This window comes from Branchiostoma lanceolatum, chromosome 4 (assembly GCF_035083965.1).
Source record: "Branchiostoma lanceolatum isolate klBraLanc5 chromosome 4, klBraLanc5.hap2, whole genome shotgun sequence".
Lineage (NCBI taxonomy): Eukaryota > Metazoa > Chordata > Leptocardii > Amphioxiformes > Branchiostomatidae > Branchiostoma > Branchiostoma lanceolatum.
This window is the reverse complement of record NC_089725.1, coordinates 31,884,969-31,901,787: the sequence shown is the minus strand read 5'-3', so window position 1 is coordinate 31,901,787 and position 16,819 is coordinate 31,884,969. Positions and strand designations below refer to the sequence as shown.

Below are 16,819 nucleotides of genomic sequence, written 5' to 3'. Positions count from 1 at the left end.
CGCTCTTTTCACGGTAGTGGACAGTGTATGTGATATACTAGAGCAGGTAAAACATCATATTGCTACAATTGTATCATGTCGCCACACATATACATGGATCAAACATCTCAGGCCTCAGCTAAAACAACTGCCTTGCCCTCGCTGGGTTGAGTCTGTTTTAAGGGACCAGGTTCCTGCATTGCTCCACTAGGCAAGTCCTGTACTGCTCCCTGTTCCCAGCGCAGCTAACTGCAGAGATAGTGAGAATTCTGTAAGTCTACATCCGTGAATGATTTCATCAAGTGAGTGAACGAATGGATAGCAAAGCTCTTTATTCACAACCCCAAATTCTGACAAGAGGCGACGTTTCGATGACTGTTTGCCATCTTCATCAGGGTGATTCTGACTGGTTCGCTGTGCACTGAAGCTGGGTGTTACACGCTGTTACTGGTTCGCCGTGCATTGCTGCAAGGCGTTACTGGTTCACAGTGCACTGAAGCATTCTTAGCAGTAACACCTAGCTTTAGTTCACTGTGAACCAGTAACACATAACTTCAGTGCGCTGTGAACCAGTCAGAATTGCCCTGATGAAAAGGACAGACAGTCATCGAAACATCGGCTCTTGTTAAGATACGTAGTTGTGAACACATAACTTTGCCATAGTACTGTAGGTCTAAACCTCAACGAGAAGTAACCCGACCAGTTAGGCGTCTCCAAGTAAGAATTAGTGAATCTGGTCGGCTCGATTGAGTGAGTGAGTGAGTGAGTGAGTGAGTGAGTGAGTGAGTGGGTGAGTGAGTGAGTGAGTGAGTGAGTGAGTGAGTGAGTGAGTGAGTGAGTGAGTGAGTGAGTGAGTGGGTGAGTGAGTGAGTGAGTGAGTGAGCAAATGAGCCGGAGAGAGTGAATGAATGAGTGAGTGAATGAATGAGTGAGTGAGTGAGTGAGTGAGTAGGTGGGTGAGTGAGTGAGTGAGTGAGTGAGTGAGCAAATGAACCGGAGAGAGAGAGAGAGAGAGTGTGAGTGAGTGAGTGAGTGAGTGAGTGAGTGAGTGAGTGAGTGAGTGAGTGAGCAAATGAGCCGGAGAGAGTGAGTGAATGAGTGAGTGAATGAATGAGTGAGTGAGTGAGTGAGTGAGTGTACAAATGAGCCGGGGAGAGTAAGTGAATGAGTGAGTGAGTGAGTGAAAGAGCTAGTGTAAGTAAATGAGTGCGAGTGAGTGAGTGAGTGAGTGAGTGAGTGAGTGAGTGAGTGAGTGAGTTATCGAGCGAATGAGAAAGAATAAGGAGCCACTCACTAGTAGCCAAGTCTTCGTCGATCAGCCCGTCTCCGTCCTCGTCCATGCCGTTCAGCAGCTCCTCGTCCACGCGCCCGTCACAGTCGTTGTCCACGCGGTCGGCGGGGACGGGGGCGGTGGTGCTGCACGGGGCGGCGATCCGGGCCAGCCGCTGCCCGCCGGGGCAGCCGTACGAGTCCCGTGGTGCAAAGCCGTAACTGGGAATGGAGAGGGCGGATGGAAGAGACGAAATGATGTTTGGTTTTAAATTATTGAAAATATAAATCACTCACAGCCTATTGGCTGAATTGTACCCTGGGACTAGCGGAGCTTGGGTTTACAGCGGAGATTGGGGCGGGGTCTGTCTTTGGGGGCAGCGGGAGGGTGGGCCGGGAAAGCTTTAGCGCGCGTGCGGTGCTCGGTGGCGAGCCGATATACGGTGTCTGGTCTCCCAGGGTAGCTGAATTGCTGATTCATTACAATTCTCAAATGTCGTTCTAAAATAAAACATAACATTGTTACTATCATAACATACTGTGATAAACACTTGGACGTTTGACTATACATAAGTCATAAACTCATTGTCTCTCGAGATGACATCGCTGATGTCCTCGTTCAAGGTTCAAGGATACATACTATTAGGTAAAGTCTAAAATATATATTACCATAACACGAACATATACTTTAAACGCCTGGTAGTACAATGTATATAACAATCAGAAATCATCATGAGCATCATCAAGGCTGAAAGGCGGAAGACAATTTGGTCGAACATTTAAATAACTCACACCTTAGTCAATGTCCAATGATGATGGCATATCATCACTTTCTTGTTAATAACTTTAAATATTTTGATGTTGATTGGTGGCTAATGACGGTTGATATTATTTCTGTATGTGTGTCTGCATACTACACATGCAAAACTTGTCTTGGTTTTTACTGGTAATGCAGATGAACTTTATTTGCTCTCTGCCAGAAATTGGCTATAGTAATGTAAAATGTACAACATACAATGAAATAAATAATCACAACTGATAAACGAACATAATTAAACAGGTTTTGCTGTATCCTCGTTTCATTTCCTTCTTATTCTGTATACTCATATGCTTTTGTAATTCCATTATGAGTAAACCAATAAAGAACTAAAAAACTTATACGTTGATGAAAGTTAGACATCCAGGTAGTAAGATACGCCAAAAATAAAAACCTCAAGCAACTGGATAGAATTTTGAAACAGTCAGACGTTTCAGACAGCATCCACTGTCTTTCGTCTGACTGTTTCAAATTAAATTTCATCCAGTTGCTTAACGCTTCAGTAATTATTTTTGGCGTAAAAAACTTATAATAGAAAATAAAGTGACTTTGTCTTTTTTTTTATCTGTAACTAAATAGAAAAAAGAGGGCATTTATTTCATTTGGGTGTATTTCTTACCTGACCAGCCCGACGGTCACTATTGGAGAGATGTGTCTAACCGTGTGCATGCCGGCCGAAATATTCAGTTGTGCGGCGGCGTAGTCGGTCCCAGTTACGTCATGCCAGACGGTGTCGCTAGGCAACGGTTGTCCATCCAATCGGAGACCAGCTTTGCCAGCCGACCTGTACCAGTTGCAGAATTCAACATGATCAAAGCATGCTGTTCACAATAGTTTCCTGTCTCCCGGAGAGATAGGTTGTTATGCGAAATGAAATGAAATGCAATCAAAGAGTACTAGTATAACGAATCACAATAACCGCCAGCCCTGAAGACACAAATTTGTCCCGGTGGATTTCCGGACACCGGACGGGTACCTCTCGATGTTCTTACGATTAGCTTACGGCACCTATTTGTTACCGGGCCCCGCGTTGATTTTGACTCCGTGTTAAAAATGTCCACGGCCCCGATTGTGCCCCAAAATAGCCCGGTAGCCCAACGGGACAACATAGGTCAACTGCCTTTTTCTGGTATAGCACAGCAAGGAGGTTATACCTCCTTGGGCACAGTAAATGAAGACAAAATCAAATGTGTTTTATAAGAATACTCTTTGGCAGGCGACATGCTACAGCCACAATTGGGAAAAGGGGCACCGCCGGGTAATTTACGGGCTATTATTAATTTTAAGTTATTATTAATTATTTTGTGCTTTTGGGCGTGACCCCTACGTTGCTCCTAGGGATACCCTGCGGCTACCGGGCTATTTCTGGGCACGGCCGGGCCTGGGGATGATTTTAACTCGGAGTTAAGATAACCCGGACTTAAAATCAACCCGGGGCCTGTGTGGCGTCACGATTTGTGCCGAAATATTCAGTTGTGCGGCGGCGTACTCGGTCCCAGTTACGTCATGCCAGACGGTGTCGCTAGGCAACGGTTATCCATCCAATCGGAGACCAGCTTTACCAGCCGACTTGTACCAGTTGTAGAGTCACAAACCGTGCCTGGGCTCAGTTTGTGACAAAGCACAGAACGTGACGCAACAGCCTGGTAACAAATAAACGCCGCACGCCAATCATGAGAACATCTAGGGGTACACACCTCCCCCGGTGTCCGCCAGTCCACCGGAACAAATTCGTGGCTTCATGGCCCGCCCGGGGCTACACATCTTACGGACACCGACGCACTTGTGACCGTAGCGTAAGCTGGCTAGCGTGCGCTATCCACACACACAGAGCGGTCGGAGGTACCTGGTGACCAGGTTGATGTGATGAGTGGGTTCGGACTGGTCACTCATCAGGTCGACAGTGGAGAAGGTGTACTCTGCCTCGAACTGGGCAACAGGCGGGATGGCCGTCATGAAGGGGTCAGCGAGCGCGTTGTCAGCATCAGAACTCTTGCTGTTCATGAAGAAAAGTTACATTTTTCAGCTTTGGAACTTTTACAATGTTGCAGAATGCATGTCGCATATGTCGCATAGTCTTCACCAAATAGTGAAAATGACAAATTTTGTTAATGTCTTTGGTGAGACTAAGTATTTAGTGGCCTCTTTCATAAACTTGTCCTATCCTTCTCTTCTCTTCTGAAAACAAGGCCCTTTATTCACAACCACATACTTAGGTGTCGCTGCTGCAGCGTTCCCATTAGTTTCGTCTCTTCATTTGTTGCTGATATCGATGCAAATATGAACATACTTTACTTTAGGCCTAGGGACGCATTGTAACGCTACAGCAGCGACACCTACTGTTGCAGTGAGAAGTACAACCAGCCATTACTTCCCTGAGCAACAGACGGGAGGCGTCGGCTATGGTAAATACTTTTTTTTTTTAAATTCAGATTTACCACATTTGTGGAAGGATTGACATAACAGGTAAACTATCACCTTTTCAAGATGTCAACCCGGACCAGACTGTAAGGTTTGGACAATCACACACCGGGGCATGCCCCTACTCTTTTTCGAAAGGTGTGGTGGTGGGTTCTTTTACGTGCTCGAAGTGTGGCTCTCCCCAAACACGGGACCTCCATTTAACGTCCTATCCGAGGGACGTCCCTAACCCTAGATGAGCTAGGTAATCATTTACACGCGAGTATACACATGTATGTTGTTGTAAATTAAGAAACTTGTTATCCAGCGATTTCCCAACCTGATGACATTATTCAGGCATGTCCTTCCCCTTTCTTTTAAAAGGTGAAGCGACCTCTGACGTCGGTCCCTTCTGCAGGTTTGCTCTTACCTGTACTGCACCAGCAAGACAGGCTCACTGGTGGTCACGTGTCTGTAGTCATCCGATGGGACATCGATCTCCCAGAATTCCCCAGCGTTCAAGGTCATCGTGTTCTCTTTAGTAACTACGACCTTGGAAGGGACATTATCAAATAGACATGGTTAAAAGCGTTCACAAGACCAGAGGAGAGTGTTCTGGTTCGGGTAATAATATTTTGCTGAATCCAAGAACGTAATTGCATTGGCGACTTGACCCTGAACCAGGATTACGCAGCATCAATATTCTGATGACCCCTCGAGTACCCTTCAAATCAATTACAGCCATGTGTAACATGTGATATGGCGAACAACCATTGGACAAACTTAAACTTGGCGGCTCTTACGAAACCTTGGGTTGAGCTTAAAAATTGCATTTACAATGTGTTTCTGGATACTTGCTTGTCAACTTATACCCTTCGCAACTGTATTTTCCACTTGCTTTCAAAAATGGACTTTGATCTTTGTCAATCATCCCACTGAAACCCATTCTTAAGGCTTTAAAAAAAGGCCCTCACAAGAAGTGGCAGGCGTTTGTCAAGACAATGAAATTCGGCGTCTAGGACACATACCGTCTAGTTTTTCGTAAGGCCCTATCACATTTGTGCGTATATACAAGTCCGCATGAGCATGCGCATTAACATGTTTTTGGTTTAAGTAGAGTTTGCGGAGAAGAAGCTGTTTTCTACTTTGACTCACCACTGTGCAGCCTTCAGTCATCGAACAAAAGAAATTACTTCTTCGGTTGCAAACTTTACCTAAACCCAAAACATGTTGATACGCAGCTCATGCGGACTTGTCTATACGCACAAGTGCGAAGGGCTTGTCCGTACCTGTGTATTGTTTCGGGCGGCCACAATGCGGAAGAGGTCGCCACAGGTACGCTTGGTCAGCGGCACGGTGACGAACTCCTTCCCCCAGGTGTCCACGGGCGGGATCATCTCCACCACGTGGTCTGAACTGCCTATCTGCGGTACCCCAGCGGGCAGGCAGGGGGCGCGCATGTTTCCGCTCAGCACGGCTACTGGGTGGTTGGATGTGATCTTCGAGCCCGTCAGATCTTCAGTCGTCTGTACCTGTAGGTATGGCAGTTTTTTTTGTTGTTTTTTTCATTAATTTGTTTGTATTGCATACCCGGCAAACCGCCTCATTACGCCAGGTGTGTACTGAACAGTACAAGCTGCCTATCCAGAAAGATTAATTTGATCCACTCACACCGAGATACTTGTATCGATAAGTATAGTATGCTATTTAACGTGCTCCATGTATGGCTCTCCTCAAACAAGGGGCCTTAACGTCATATCCGATGGACGTCCCTAGCCTAAGCTGGGCACTCATTTTTACCCGAGTTGAATGAGGAATTTCATGTTAAGTGCCTTTCCCAACGGCACAACATCGGAACCTGTCAGGGATTGAAATTGAACTAAGTACCTCCAGGTTCTGAGTCAACAACCATGATCGTCGCGATATAATTCTGTTAGCGACTTCAGGATTGAGGTCAATTCATTGTCGATGATTCATGACATCATGACAGAGACTAAACAATGCCTACTGAAAACACGCAGCACCCTTGAAAATTTCCGGTTCGGACAGAATAGCAATTATTGCTCAGTCTCAACCACACTAACTACGACGGCTATAGGGAGAATATTTGTCGGTGAAGTTTGACCATCATAGGGTTTCATTTTTGAAGGGAAATTGTTAACCTAACTGTATGTGGACTGACTCTACTGACCAATTATTACTTTTTTTTTGCCGAACTCTACGATCCGTACACCCGTAGGGAGGCCTGTTGGAGGCTAATAATTAATCACGATGAAGACCATGGTAACGAAACGACTATCGTTACATCACTGCTCTATCCAAACATTTTGAAGGTTCCGACCTGAAGTGTTTCAAACCGGTCCAGTCCCACAGAGAACGCCTGTCCTGCGGCGTAGTTTTGCCCGTCGAACGTCACGGCTTGGCTGGGGACGATAGTGACGGTCGTCCCGCCATGGACACCGACCACTCCGATCTCTGCGAAAATATAGATCGCGCCGACATAATTGAAATACGAAACACATCATGCCATAAAGACCGCCGAATGGGCACGAAAAAGTCTTAATGACAGAAACATCATATCATATTAATAGAAACAATCTATTCTTTCAAACGAGTTCCATAACAGTCAACAGTTATGGAACTCGTTGTCATGAAATACTGTAGGAACATGGGAACATCCTAAGGAACGGTTGCAGTCTAGGTGTGACTGCAGTCTAGGTGTGACAGGCCGTTCGGTGTAATATAACCAGCTGCTACCGCGTTGTGTGCCTGGAAGATGGTTATACCGGCTATATAGACACAGATATGGAATTCTTTCCCAGGTTTAAGTATTCTTTTCTGTATCTTTAGTCAGAGGACACCGCCGCCATGGCAATAGTGTGTGTTTTTTTGTCAGCCTTGAGTATGTACGTATGTTCCTCAAAGCAACCCTGAAATAAAAGATCTTACCAGCAGGCTTTCTGGGGCCTTGCTCGTTGATGCTTGCACAGGGTACGAAGTACTCGGTCCCCAGCACGTCGGTGGGGAGGGCCAGGTACGCGTCAGAACTGTCCCTATCGGCGAACACTCCGTACACCACGATCTCCACATCGGACAGGATGTGAATCGCCTGGTTACCCTTCTGGCTTCCGACGAGCTCCACGGCTGCACGGTCAACTTCCAGCTGCTCCACCTGTCAATACAGTCAATACAATACTTACAATCACAGTCAATGAATAACGAATACAACACAGTGTATTCCGGATCACCCTCAGTCCCGGCCCTCCCAAGGGTCGGATCGAACTATCCGACCCGCGCGAGGACCGGGACCGACAAGGGTGATGCGGAATACACCGTTTTGTATTTCATTTATGTCATACCCAATGAATAGAATATCATGCTTCATTAAAACATTGAAGTTGAAATGCTGTAGCATTTCGGTTTTTATGATGGAATGTATGTTGACAAGTTGAATATGATGATGTCTAGCCACATTAAAGTCCTTCCCCCACGACTGAACGGGGGTAACATGTTTCATAGATACATGAGACATTGACGAGTCATTTCCGTTGTTTTCAGTTGACCTCTGACCTCTCCCGCTAACATTTAAGTTCATTACATTTGATATAGTCTAATTCACTGCTTAACAGTTGTATTAAGTTTTGTTCTTGTATTCGATTGAATTGTATTTTATATACGTGGACTCCAGAAGGAATAGTGTACAATTTGTGAAAACTGAAGGTTAATGAGGATCTGAATGAAACAAACAAACAAACAAACTGACTACTCACCTGCCCATACGCCACCCGCACCCTTTCGTTACGGCCGGTTGAAAGAAGAGTGACCCTGACATCAGCCCCGCCGTGGTGCGGACAGGCGAAGAAAAGTTTCGGGTCGAGGTTGTCTCTGTTAAGGTTCTCCGGAAATGTCAGGATGAACTCAGTACCCTTGTTGTCGCGAACAGCTGAAAACAGAAAGACACCTTTAGTTAGTAATTTTCACTTCTTCTTTTTTTCCTTCTCTGGTCACCACTTCAGTCTGCTACACTCTCCCCCTACAGTACTCCGCGCACACCCTTCCTCTGGGGGTCAGAGCTTCCAGATCTTGGTGCAGCGAAGCGCTGGGAGTGTTTTTTTTTGTTCCGCGTCTATTGGGAGCGTTGTTGCTTTCCGTTAAGAGAATGTCTGTAGTTATTTTGGCTGCATGGTGCAATGTTGTTGATTTAGGCCTTTTCTTGCGGTATTGCAGTAATATGTTCTCGGCGTTACTTTCATGAAGAATAAGAACGTTAGAAGAACTTAATCGCACGACAATTGTACGCGACACAAAGTATGGCAAGAATTCTTAAACATAGTACAAAATAGAAGTATAGAATAAAACCTAACATCCTAATTGCTGATACAATACAATACGGGATAGCATTACTTTCATGTACCCTTAGGAAAGTAGTAACACCAGCATTTACGTTTGTATCTACGTAGATCTGCAGTTTTTCACAATGTTTATAGATACAATGCTTATAGCATTTTAGACCTTACCTGGACTGCAGGTAAACAAGGCGATCAGAGCCAGAACAGACACGGCCAAACGCGCACACGCCATCTTAGTCTGTATTAGGGGTCAAGGGCACGTTCACACTTGTGCTTACATTCGAATCCGCATGAGTTACGTATTAACATTACCTGCCTGAGGTTAAGTTAACGGCCGAAAAAAATCGTGTTTTTTTCGGTTCGATAACCAGGCTACATAACGGTGGGTAAAAGTTAAAAACAACTTATTCCGGCAAGCTTTACCCAAAGCAAAACATGTCAGTACGCAACTCATGCGGACTTCAATATACGCACAAGTGTGAACGGACCCTTACTTAACATATTTGTGGACCTCCCCACCAGCCTCACTCAAAGGTCCATGACATTCCAGAGATGCCAAGAATCGAAGGAGCGCCATGCGCAGAACTGTCTAGCTTAGCAGGTTCACATGTTTTAGTCTAATGAATTTCAATTAATCACAACTTGCTGTGGGGCTGGATGGGGTAGTTTGTATTGCATTCCCGTTAAGCCGCTAATCTCTAAGCATATCTATCGGTGGCAAGTATGGCCTTGCCCTTTAAGATTAGAAAACCACCTCGTGGCTTAACACAACAGTTTTGTACTGAAGCTGCGTATCCGGACAGATTTATTTGATCCACTCACACCGGGAAGGACCCCTACTATTTTCGATAAGTGCGGTGGGATGGTTTATTTTACGTGCTCTCCTCAAACAAGGGACCTCCATCAAACGTCCTATTAGAACTAGGAACGTCCCTAACCGAAGCTAGGTACTCATTTTCACCTGAGTGAAGTGAGTAAATTGGCGTTTAAGTGCCTTTCCGATTTCTCAAGGGAGCTCTCTACCATGGCATACGTATTGATGCAACGAACTTGAGTCCGTGCCAAAAATAGAGAGCTGACTGAAGTTTAAGATCGTCTACAGGGAGACTCATGGACAACCCACCATACATGTATAAACTCTGACCTTTGTGGCCGGCGGAACATCAGCAGGTATCCAACATGCAAATAAGGACTTAATATGCATAATCGATGCACAAATGCCACAATTCCTTTGTGGTAAATAATGGGAGCGACAAAACGCAGGCTTTCCACACAGCGGTTACAGGATCACAGCGGTTACAGGATCCCAAGCAGATACGGACCCCAGCCAAACAAACTGGACCCAAAATCGCTAGTGGGAAAGCCTGCAACGGAGGCTATACATCATCGTGCATAAGTTATGTAAATACATAAGTCAGTTGCATAACGTTTACTGCTGTGTTCTTTTCAGTTCGATTTCTACAGATGTACCCGGTACGGTAGCCTCAACAGCAGGGTCTGGGGCATATTTTGAAACCTATGATGGAAAACTGTAATTCAACACAGGAATTGGAACCTCTATATATCTATATCTATATATATATCTATATCTATCTATGTATATATCTATATCTATCTATATATCTCTATCTATCTCTATCGATCTATCTATCTATCTATCTATCTATCTCTCTCTATATATACAGATATATCTATCTATATATTAATATATATATATATATATATATATATATATAGAGAGAGAGAGAGAGAGAGAGAGATCAAAGTCTATTGCACAACAACTGTAACGGGTACAATGTATGGCAAGTTCGTAGGTAGTACAAAATATCAAGACATATAAGTCTTTGCTTATTAACAATGCTAATGAATTCTACAAAAGTTATATATATATATATATATATATATATATATATATATATATATATATACATATACACTCAGCACAAAAGTTTGGAAACTTAACTTTTGTCGATCGTATCTTTATCAATTTCAATGCTTTATATATTGATCTATTTCTATGCATTATATCTTGATCAATCTCCAGATATATATATATTAAAATCCAAGTTTCTGTCCTCTTTCAGGTAATTCAGTGATCACGTGGGAACGAGGTAGTCTGTCTGAAACGACAGTGGTGGCTTAACAGACCTTCCCCGAATATTATCAGCATCAGCTGTTGTTCATAAAATTATCAGCATCAGCTGTTGTTCACCTCGTCTTTTATTTCTCACATAGCACTAGTTTACTACACTTCAGATGTACAGTAGATGGTTCGAAATAACACTTAAGATATAATGATGATGATGATGATTGAAGACCTTTATTGTATGTTCGTGCCCCGAGGGGCTAGATACAGGTCGTTTAACACAAACCTAACTAACATCTAAGTGACATATACAGTGAAATATGTACAGTACATTGTGTAAACATACATGGTAGAAGAAAAGGATAAGCTAAGCTAATCTAGTAAAGTCAACTTCTTCTCGCTTCTTTGTACATGTGTAGATGTATGAACAGATCATGTTTCTTATACAAGGGTTATCTAGACGCAACAAAAATATGAATTTATCCGTTGCGTTTAAATATTCAAAGTATGGGAATTTCTCATTAATACATTTGAAAAGAACATTTCTTTCTATATCGTAAAGTTTACAATCTAAAATGAAGTGCCGCTCATCTTCTATTTGATTTAACTCACAAAATTGGCAAATTCTATGTTCTAGAAGCGTGCGGTTGTGCCTTCCTGTTTCAATATGTAATTTGTGACAACTAATCCTGAATTTAGTGACAGCTACTCTATGCTGTATGTTACTTATAGATAAATACTCTTCTTCCTTATACAGGGACTTAAACAGTCGGTACGTTCGTAATTTGTTGCTATAAGATTTCTCTCTATCATCATTGTGAATTTCGGATGAGAATGTTTGGGTGTAAATATCTTTCAAACGCTGGCTAATGGAATTGATGATAGGAGTCATGTTTGTTCCCAGGGATACCTGGGGGCTCCAAACGAAGGCAAAACCACACCCTTCTAGTATAATGACAAATTGTCAACAAAATCAAGGTGGGATATTTGGGCACAGCTGAGGAGCCACCATGCGGATGACATGGTCTCTGCATGTGGTTTGGCGCCAGTGACCCACTGCAGCGAATGTCAGGTAAGAGGAGGAGAGGCAAACGGAGACAGGGAATCTGCAAATTCCCGCGGCCTGCACATCAGACAGGCAGATTCCGATAGCAGCAGAGATGAGGTCACAGACTCCTTTCGGGAGAATTTAGAAGATCAAGAACCTGTTAACCGGCGCGTTAGGCTTAGAACCCCCTATTAAAGTGAGGATTGATACATAAAAACATGAAAGTTTCCAATGACTACATTTTACTTCAAATAAGCAAATTTGCCCCCAGGCACACGATGATATAGGAACGAGTGGGTGAACCCTCGTCTTAGTCATGTCTGCAACATATACTTCATTTCTTTTATACATTTCCAGATCTAAAATGTCTACAGTTTACGCGACAGTCTCCATTTCAATGACGTAATGTGGAAGCAGTTGTAGCAGCCTCTCTTATCGGTACCCTCATCAGGAAATAATCAACTTTGGCTAGAATTTTATATAAGGTAATACAACTGAATCATAGTTTTCGTTGTTCTCATGACGTATCACTTTGCCCTTGGTTCTGGAGATTGTAAGGTCATCTACATTATCACCCAACAGCTATGGATACACAGTTTGTACTGTTTACAAAATATATGATATTCTATTCAATTAAGTGAAAAGTTCTCCTTACAATGATCGATTTTCATTGCATCTCATCAAGTCAACCAAGTATTGTCAAACAGCCAACTTTTACAAAATTGTTCGCTTTGAACCCGTCGAACATTAACATAAGCAATTGCTGTTACCCACGTAATGAAGAGCAAACTCATTTATGGAAAAAATTAAAAGGCCGGAATGAAAAAAAGATATCTGCTGCACTGTCTATTGTCGGTTTGTAACGGTGGGTATCTTAGATACAGACTTATTCTGGGCTTCACCCTGACTACACAACGTTCAACTTTTGTGTCAAGTTTGAAGTCTGGAATGTCTACAGCGCAGTCTCCATTTCAATGACGTCATGTGGAAGCAGTCGTAGTAGCCTCTTTTCTATTCCACCTGGAGTCGGTCTTGTAGCGGGGACGTCGCGCCAACACGACCTCATCAGTCGGTACAGGTCCACTGGACATCCCGGCGGCCTCTTCATCCGTATTCCTTGCCTCAGAATTCCGACCATCTGAAGAAAGTCCAGCTGAATCCTGCCATCATAGCACGGATCTTTCCCCATCGTGGCGATCTCCCACAGCAGCACGCCGAAGGACCAGACGTCACTCTGACAGGTGTACTCGCCGGTCTCGATGGACTCCAGCGCCATCCACTTCAGCGGGAGGAGTTTGTGACACCCGTCATGACTCGTGGAGACGTAATCAGCGGCGGTGTAAACGTCTCGCGCCAGCCCGAAGTCGGCCAACTTGGCCACGTCGTCCACCGAGATCAGGACGTTCCGAGCGGCCACGTCACGATGAACTATACGCAGACGTTTTAGTTCTCCTAGTGCTCGTGCCACGTGTACTGCGTATCGCAAGAAACGATCATCCAGGACAGCCTGGCCGTCCCCATCGTCCACTCTGAACTGCCGAAGGACCCACAAGAGGTCTCCTATCGGTGAATACTCGAGAAGAATATACTTTTGTTTAGATGTGGTGATCATTCCTAAGAATTGGACAATATTTGATGTGCGAGTGTCGTGGTCTTTCTCTTCATGTACGACAACTAGTATGGCGGCTTCTCGGTAAAAGTCTCGGTAAGACTGCGCGTCCTCTACACGGACTGTCTTGGCGGCCACGGTGATATCCCCTTTCGGTGTGCGAAGCTGCGCTTGTATCACCCGCCCGAACATTCCCTGCCCTATCAAGTCACCAGGAGTAAGATGGTGGATCTTCTTTTCCCAACGTCTGAGCCAGCCCGGCTGTAGGTTCTGTGCTAGGTCCTCCTCCACATGCGTCAGCTCACGGAGAACTTCGGCTTCGTGGTCGTCGTTTTTCAAGAAGCATCTCGTCTTGTAGAGCACGATTAGTACTACGGTAACAACTAGGAGTATGGAGCCCAGGGGAACAAGGATTTCGATCAGCGATGTGGCCTGGGTGACGGCAAATTTGTCACAGTTCCTCCCTCCCCACGGTGGCACACACGCACAGCTGCCGTCCACGTGGTGACAGGTGGCGTTGTTCTTACAGCTGCAAACCTGCCGGCACCGCCAACCGTACCTGCTTTTGGGACAGGCTCCGTCACAGTTCGATCCGTACCAGCCGGCCGTGCAGTTACACCTGCCGTCGTCAGGGCTACAGCTCGCCCCATGTTGGCAGCCACAGGTCTTTGCACAGTCTTTACCGTACGTGCCCTCCGGACATTGTGTCTGACACCTGGTTCCCGTCCATCCCGGTGGACACACACAACCAGCTACAGCCCACCGGTCACAGCTGGCACCCAATAGGCAATCACACACTTCATCACAGAGTTCGCCTTTTATGTTTGGTGGACAGTTGACGTTTAACACAATTGTTGCATTGAAGACCTTTCCGTCTTTGTCTCTGACCTGACACGTATAGCGACCTTCGTCGTGTAACTGTACGCTGAAAAGCTTTACATCTAATTGATTTACACCTTCACTCGTGATCTCAGATGCATTTGAAAACCGCAACGACAAAGTGTCGACATCAATGTGGTACGCACGGCAGTGAATTGTCACGTTGGTGGAAATGTAGATGGCCCTTGAATCGCTAGGTGTCGTTGTTGCGGCGATGTCAGGTTTCGGAATGTCACAGGCTACACCTTGCCAGCCGTGTTGACATTTACACGCCCCATTAAACCCATGACAGCGGGCGCCGTTCTTACAGATACAGTTTTTGTTGCAGAGTAAGCCGTATTTTCCAACAGGACAGCCTTGCGGATGGACGTCTATGTTTAACGACTGTACGTGTGCAAGTCTAATCGGGGTTGGGTGTGTACTTACTCTAAACGATTTTCCAATAGGCGGAAATTTGCAGACAAAACGTACTGTGCTCTTTGCTTGGAATGTCCAAGTAAACATGTAAATAAATTTGAAATCACCTGAATATCGTTCCCGATATCGACCCATCAATGATTTAGAAAACAGGTTGATAGAAAGTTCTGAATTTCTGACGTCCGCACGACAAGATAAGTTACGGAACTTCCCGTTCCGCAGTTGGTCTGCAGCTACTAAATCATTCAGGGTACGGACAATCCACAACTCCTGAACCTGGCAATTACCGTTTTCCTTGTAGGGCAGGAGAGCATCAGACCTTCTGTTCCAATTGTCGAGAGGACTGCCTAACGTATTTCTAACCACAAACACGTCTCCAGTATCTGTCTCGGCTTCTGCGTTCAAGTCAAATCGGAACAGAAGTTCTCCGGCGTCCTTACCGGTGGGGTTGATTGGAGTTTCACACGTCTCGTTATACACGGGAGGATAGCCCGAGACGTCGGTAACCTGTATCGCCACACTCGTAACTTCTAGTCGACCCCCGACGCGAATCTTGATGGTGTATTCCGACTGTACTGACCAGTCCAGGGGGTTGGCGACCTTAAGGGTGCACTCGTTAGTCAGAAGGAACCTGCCGTACGGATCTCCCTCCGTTTTCACACACGGAAGTTCCGCTTTCTGCATGGCCAGCCAGTGTCGCACATCGACAACCTCTGTCCCGATTTCAGCATTTTCAGGCACGGAAACGTTGAAGCTGCGCCCCTCCGCTAACCTGGTCCGACTAAAGACGGCGTAGACACTAATCAGAAGTGTTAGTATCAGGTTAACTGCCATGACGCGGTCGTACACTCAGAGAGGTTACCGACAGTGAGAAACCGCACCGGCGAGTGACACTCTATTGACAGTGTTGTCAGTATTGACATGATACATTATGCATTGAATGAGGAAGTTCCGTTTTTTAGGCCTGACTTGGTGAGTTTGAACTGGCCATGCCAACGAAACAAACTTGAACACGACGGGGGGATTCTCCTGGTATTTTGACCTCTACAAACTGTACATTGTTTGGTAACATGCCACGTTCGCACACTTAATTCTATTGATTAACTTATACACCCTGAGGGTATGTCAACTTCCTCACAAAAGATCTTGCACCTTCGTCGGTTTCAGATTCGTGTTTACTTTGTTTATAGATGTATCACATTACGTTTCACATGTATCACATGGCCTTTCACATGTATTTTCAAAGTTCATTAATTGGCCAGCTTTCGAGCTAATGTATAGGCGTGACTCGGTGAGCAGTGGATCATAAGTTGCAGAAAGTCTGTGGCGCCCCCCGTCTCTGTTGAGGTATTGTTGTAAGGCCCTGATGTAAATGGCTTCTTTGATCCCTCTTGCAAAGTCCCAGCGTCCTCAATTTTGGACACTGAGCCGGACTTATTACGTACATAAATGTACAATAAAAGTCTTTTTCACACAGTGTTATTAATATATTATCATTTCTTTTGCAGCCCTCATCGAAAAGAGCAGCACCTGTGTCTCTCAGTTGTCACAGAAACACGAGACAGGCATTATACAAAAACAAGGGAACAAAAGCTTTCCAAGTTAACCACTTCTCTATAATAAAAAAGGACAATTACAGTAGGCCCTCGAAACGTAATGATCCGAATCACATTGAGCCCCGTCGGCACTCAAACTCTATTAACTTTCTACAGTCTAACGTAAAAGCTTTCTCCAATGGGTAGTATAAACACAGCAACAGAGACTAGCGTTAGTATGCACACACTCGTGTATTACGTCCTTTGCTCATGATTTAGATAGTCTGTATATATTTGAACACTCATTCTCATAAGTCTTAAATCTTACTGTTGCGAGGTTGATCAGAATCAGGCTTTCTAAACAGACCGTGACAGTGTGACAATTAAGAACAGTGCTCGACTGTGGCTTTTATCAAAGTCAACACGTGTTT

The 16,819-nt window shown here is 44.8% G+C and overlaps 2 protein-coding genes across 2 annotated transcripts; both read right to left on the bottom strand.

The window, feature by feature from the left end:
• Positions 1–157: 157 nt before the first annotated feature.
• On the bottom strand, positions 158–9,046 carry LOC136432073 (IgGFc-binding protein-like). The gene is made up of 10 exons (XM_066423091.1): positions 8,983–9,046; positions 8,236–8,408; positions 7,415–7,637; positions 6,807–6,940; positions 5,755–5,997; positions 4,896–5,017; positions 3,912–4,061; positions 2,685–2,849; positions 1,274–1,470; positions 158–228 (listed from the first exon to the last, which is right to left on the bottom strand). Exons 1-10 carry the CDS (start codon positions 9,044–9,046, stop codon positions 158–160), a joined length of 1,542 nt encoding a protein of 513 aa, XP_066279188.1.
• Positions 9,047–12,597: 3,551 nt separating this feature from the next.
• On the bottom strand, positions 12,598–14,970 carry LOC136434040 (uncharacterized). Its single transcript, XM_066426698.1, has one exon. It carries the CDS (start codon positions 14,938–14,940, stop codon positions 12,901–12,903), a length of 2,040 nt encoding a protein of 679 aa, XP_066282795.1. The 5' UTR covers positions 14,941–14,970; the 3' UTR covers positions 12,598–12,900.
• Between the last annotated feature and the right edge of the window lie 1,849 nt (positions 14,971–16,819).

Bases quoted from the DNA above. Each gene is read 5' to 3' on its own strand.
- LOC136432073 (XM_066423091.1), bottom strand. From the start codon at position 9,046: ATGGCGTGTGCGCGTTTGGCCGTGTCTGTTCTGGCTCTGATCGCCTTG. The intron at 7,638-8,235 runs GTGAGTAGTCAG...CTGTATTGACAG, and splicing joins TGCGGGTGGCGTATGGGCAG to GTGGAGCAGCTGGAAGTTGA. The intron at 4,062-4,895 runs GTAAGAGCAAAC...CTTCATGAACAG, and splicing joins GTCTTGCTGGTGCAGTACAG to CAAGAGTTCTGATGCTGACA.
- LOC136434040 (XM_066426698.1), bottom strand. From the start codon at position 14,940: ATGTTTACTTGGACATTCCAAGCAAAGAGCACAGTACGTTTTGTCTGC.